General features: G+C 62.8%; 1 protein-coding gene across 1 annotated transcript; it reads right to left on the bottom strand.

Annotated features, from left to right (window-relative positions):
- Nucleotides 1-275: 275 nt before the first annotated feature.
- Nucleotides 276-4114, bottom strand: TMEM98 (transmembrane protein 98). Its single transcript, XM_014962124.1, has 4 exons — nt 3833-4114; nt 2852-2983; nt 1214-1247; nt 276-402 (listed from the first exon to the last, which is right to left on the bottom strand). The coding sequence occupies exons 1-4, from the start codon at nt 3961-3963 to the stop codon at nt 283-285; spliced, it is 417 nt and encodes a 138-aa protein (XP_014817610.1). The 5' UTR covers nt 3964-4114; the 3' UTR covers nt 276-282.
- Nucleotides 4115-5179: the final 1065 nt, after the last annotated feature.

Below are 5179 nucleotides of genomic sequence, written 5' to 3' on the forward strand. Positions count from 1 at the left end.
CCATTGTGACCAGTGCCACCAGTGCCACTAGTGCCATTGATACCAGTAGTACCACCATTGTGACTAGTGTCACCAGTGCCACCAGTGCCAACACTGTGACCAGTGCCACCAGTGCCACTGGTACCACCAGATGGTGGCTCGCCCACCCCGCACCTGGGTCGTGCCTCAGTTTCCCCGTCCATGGAGGGGTGTGGAGGACCTGCCCAGGGAGGGGGGGACAGTGTCAGCCTCAGGGGACACCGCGGTGACACCCTCTGTCACCCTCCCCCCCCCACCCCCCTGTCACCTGGGGCTGATGCGTTTGGCCACCACGATGATGTCACCCAGGCTGGCGGGGGACTTCACGCGGGCACCCGAGCCCATGGTCATGGCCACCAGCTTCTCCGTCAGCGTGTGGCAGATCTGGGGAGGGGGGACAACAGCAGTGGGGCCAGGGCGGGCGCCTGGTGCCACCAGTACCACCATTGCCACTAGCGTCACTGGTGCCACCAGTACCAGCAGTGCCACCACTGTGACCAATGTCACCAGTGCCACCACTGCAACCAGTGCCACCAGCATCACTGGTGCCACCAGTACCAGCAGTGCCACCACTGTGACCAATGTCACCAGTGCCACCACTGCAACCAGTGCCACCAGCATCACTGGTACCACCAGTGCCACCACTACCACCAGTGCCACCATTGCAACCAGTGCCACCAGCATCACTGGTACCACCAGTGCCACCATTGTGACCAGTGTCACCAGTGCCACCAGCACCACTGGTACCACCATTGCCACCAGTATCAACGGTACCCACAGTGCCACCAGCAGTTCCACCATTGTGACCAGTGCCACTGGCACCAGCAGTGCCACCATTGTGACCAGTGCCACCAGTGCCACTGGTACCACCAGTATACCACCATTGCCACCAGGGTCAATGGTACCCCCAGTGCCACCAGTGCCACCAGCATCACCGGTACCCCCAGTGCCACCCTTGCGACCAGTGCCATGATTGTGACCAGTGCCACCAGTGCCATCATTGCCAACCAGCGTCACTGGTGCCATCATTGCAACCAGTCCCACGCAGTGCCACCACACTGTGACCGGGGCCACCACTGTGACCACTGCCACCAGTGCCAACATTGCCACCAGCACCACTGGTGCCACCACTGTGACCAGTGCCAACATTGCCACCAGTACCACCAGTGTCCCCAGTGCCAGCCCCTGGACTCACCTTCAGGATGGCGATGCAGTGGGACACCAGACCCCTGTGGAGAAGGAGGAGGCCGTGAATCCAGGTGGACCCCCCTGTCCTTGTCCCCCATGTGTCCCCCCCTGCCCATACCCCGTGTCCCCCAGACCTTTGGGGACATTCCCACCCAGAGACCCATCTGAGGAACATCTCCTCTTGGCACTTGGTGACCCCAAATCTCTGCCACCTGCACCCCACGACTGGGGGGTTGGCAGTGCCCCCGGTGGTGGTGGGGGACACGGGGTGGGGGCAGGGGCTTACGAGGCGTCCTCGACCCAGTCCTCGTTCTCCAGGATGGCCTCGATGTGGGGGTTGGTGATGACCACGTCGTCCAACTCCAGCTCCGAGGGCTCCGATGGCGTCTCGGTGGTCCCCATCAGGTCCACGATGGGTCTGTTGGGGACAATGGGGGGACATTCCTGGGGACAGGGCCACCACCTCGGGCATCAGTGCCCAGAAGATGCTGGATATGTCCCCAGCATCGTCCTCCTGGTGATGGTGGACCCCCATGGTGCTCATGGGGTTTGGGGTCCTTCCGCACCCCCCACCTCGCCCAGTGGGGACAATGGGGGACATTCCTGGTGACAGGGCCACCACCTCGGGCATCAGTGCCCAGAAGATGCTGAATACATCCCCAGCATCGTCCTCCTGGTGATGGTGGACGTGTCCCATGTATTGCTCATGGGGTTTGGGGTCCTTCTACACCCCCCACCTCGCCCGGTGGGGACAATGGGGGGACATTCCTGGGGACGGGGCCACCACCTCGGGCATCAGTGCCCAGAAGATGTCCAGTGTCACCAGTGCCACCATTGTGACCAGTGCCACCAGCACCACTGGTACCACCAGTGCCACCAGTATACCACCATTGCCACCAGTGTCAATGGTGCCACCAGTGCCACCATCACCACCAGCACCGCTGGTACCAGCAGTGCCACCACTGCGATCAGTGTCACCAGTATCCCCATTGTGATCACTGCCACCATTGTGACCAGTGCCACCAGTGCCACTGGTACCACCAGTATACCACCATTGCCACCAGGGTCAATGGTACCCCCAGTGCCACCAGTGCCACCAGCATCACCGGTACCCCCAGTGCCACCCTTGCGACCAGTGCCATGATTGTGACCAGTGCCACCAGTGCCATCATTGCCAACCAGCGTCACTGGTGCCATCATTGCAACCAGTCCCACGCAGTGCCACCACACTGTGACCGGGGCCACCACTGTGACCACTGCCACCAGTGCCAACATTGCCACCAGCACCACTGGTGCCACCACTGTGACCAGTGCCAACATTGCCACCAGTACCACCAGTGTCCCCAGTGCCAGCCCCTGGACTCACCTTCAGGATGGCGATGCAGTGGGACACCAGACCCCTGTGGAGAAGGAGGAGGCCGTGAATCCAGGTGGACCCCCCTGTCCTTGTCCCCCATGTGTCCCCCCCTGCCCATACCCCGTGTCCCCCAGACCTTTGGGGACATTCCCACCCAGAGACCCATCTGAGGAACATCTCCTCTTGGCACTTGGTGACCCCAAATCTCTGCCACCTGCACCCCACGACTGGGGGGTTGGCAGTGCCCCCGGTGGTGGTGGGGGACACGGGGTGGGGGCAGGGGCTTACGAGGCGTCCTCGACCCAGTCCTCGTTCTCCAGGATGGCCTCGATGTGGGGGTTGGTGATGACCACGTCGTCCAACTCCAGCTCCGAGGGCTCCGATGGCGTCTCGGTGGTCCCCATCAGGTCCACGATGGGTCTGTTGGGGACAATGGGGGGACATTCCTGGGGACAGGGCCACCACCTCGGGCATCAGTGCCCAGAAGATGCTGGATATGTCCCCAGCATCGTCCTCCTGGTGATGGTGGACCCCCATGGTGCTCATGGGGTTTGGGGTCCTTCCGCACCCCCCACCTCGCCCAGTGGGGACAATGGGGGACATTCCTGGTGACAGGGCCACCACCTCGGGCATCAGTGCCCAGAAGATGCTGAATACATCCCCAGCATCGTCCTCCTGGTGATGGTGGACGTGTCCCATGTATTGCTCATGGGGTTTGGGGTCCTTCTACACCCCCCACCTCGCCCGGTGGGGACAATGGGGGGACATTCCTGGGGACAGGGCCACCACCTCGGGCATCAGTGCCCAGAAGATGTTGGATACGTCCCCAGCATCGTCCTCCTGGTGATGGTGGACCCCCATGGTGCTCATGGGGTTTGGGGTCCTTCCGCACCCCCCACCTCGCCCAGTGGGGACAATGGGGGACATTCCTGGTGACAGGGCCACCACCTCGGGCATCAGTGCCCAGAAGATGCTGAATACATCCCCAGCATCGTCCTCCTGGTGATGGTGGACGTGTCCCATGTATTGCTCATGGGGTTTGGGGTCCTTCTACACCCCCCACCTCGCCCGGTGGGGACAATGGGGGGACATTCCTGGGGACGGGGCCACCACCTCGGGCATCAGTGCCCAGAAGATGTTGGATACGTCCCCAGCATCGTCCTCCTGGTGATGGTGGACCCCCATGGTGCTCATGGGGTTTGGGGTCCTTCTGCAACCCCCCTCGCCCGGTGGGGACGGGGACGATGCCACCCCCGTGGGATGACTCACTTGGTGTCGTAGTGGTGCCGCAGGTCTTTGGGGTGGCAGTACCGCTGCCGGCAGACCACCACCAGCGCCACGAAGGAGGCCAAGAAGATGGTGGCCAACACCCCGATGGCCACGATGACCACCGTCTCCATGGCTGGCTGGTCCCCACTGCAGGGGAAGGGGTGGGTGGCTCAGGCGTCCGGTGACATCTCAGCACGGCGGGGTCTGTGGCACAGGGAGGGGTCAGGAACCCCACAGATGCTCTTGTCCCCCCCCAACCCTGCACCCCCAAATGCTCCACGAGGACTTGGGGTCACCCACCAGGTGAGCAGGATGTGGCCACGATACGTGGGGGGCTGGCCCCACACCTCCACCACCGTGGCCACAGTGACAGGGACAGGAGCAGGAGAGTGAGGTGTGGGACATATGGGGCTGTGGGGACCCCCAGAGTCCTGTCCCTATAGGGCCATGGGGATCCCAAGAACCCTATGGGTTCCCCACAGGGTCATGGGGACTCCCTGAGACTGGTTCCTATGGAGAACCTCAGAACCCAGTCCCTGTGGGGTCACGAGGACCCCCAGAACCCAGTCCCTATGGGGCCACGAGGACCCCCAGAACCCAGTCTCTATGGGGACCCCCAGAGCCTGGTCCCTATGGGACCATGAGGACCCCAGAGCCCTGTCCCATAGGGCCATGGGGACCCCCAGAGCCCTGTCCCTGTGGGCCATGGGGACCCCCCGGCCAGACTCTATGGGGCCACGGGGATCCCCAAAGCCTGACCCCTATGGGGACCCCCAAACCCTGCTGGTCCTTATGGGGTTATAGGAACCCCCAGAGTCCTGCCCCATAAGACCATGGGGACCCCCAGAACCCGGTCTCTTTGGGGACCCTCAGACCCTGGTCTCTCTGGGGCTGTGGTGACCCCCAGAGCCTGGTCCCTTTAGGGACCCTCAGAATCTTGTCCCTGTGGGGCTATAGGAACCTCCAGAGTCCTGCCCCATAAGGCCATGGGGACCCCCAGACCCTGGTCCCTATGGGGCTGCAGGGACCTCCAGAGCCTGATCCCTATGGGGCTGTTATGACCCCCAGAGCCTGGTCCTTATGGGGTTATAGGAACCCCCAGAGTCCTGCCCCATAAAGCCATGGGGACCCCCAGAGCCCTGTCCCTGTAGGGCCATGGGGACCCTCAGAGCCTGGTCCCTATGGAGCTATAGGAACCCTCAGAGCCTGGTCCCTATAGGGACCCCCAGAACCCGGTCTCTTTGGGGACCCTCAGATCCTGGTCTCTCTGGGGCTGTGGTGACCCCCAGAGCCTGGTCCCTTTAGGGACCCTCAGAATCTTGTCCCTGTGGGGCTATAGGAACCTCC

This window comes from Calidris pugnax, unplaced genomic scaffold (assembly GCF_001431845.1).
Source record: "Calidris pugnax isolate Ruff unplaced genomic scaffold, ASM143184v1 scaffold1360, whole genome shotgun sequence".
NCBI classification, from domain to species: domain Eukaryota; kingdom Metazoa; phylum Chordata; class Aves; order Charadriiformes; family Scolopacidae; genus Calidris; species Calidris pugnax.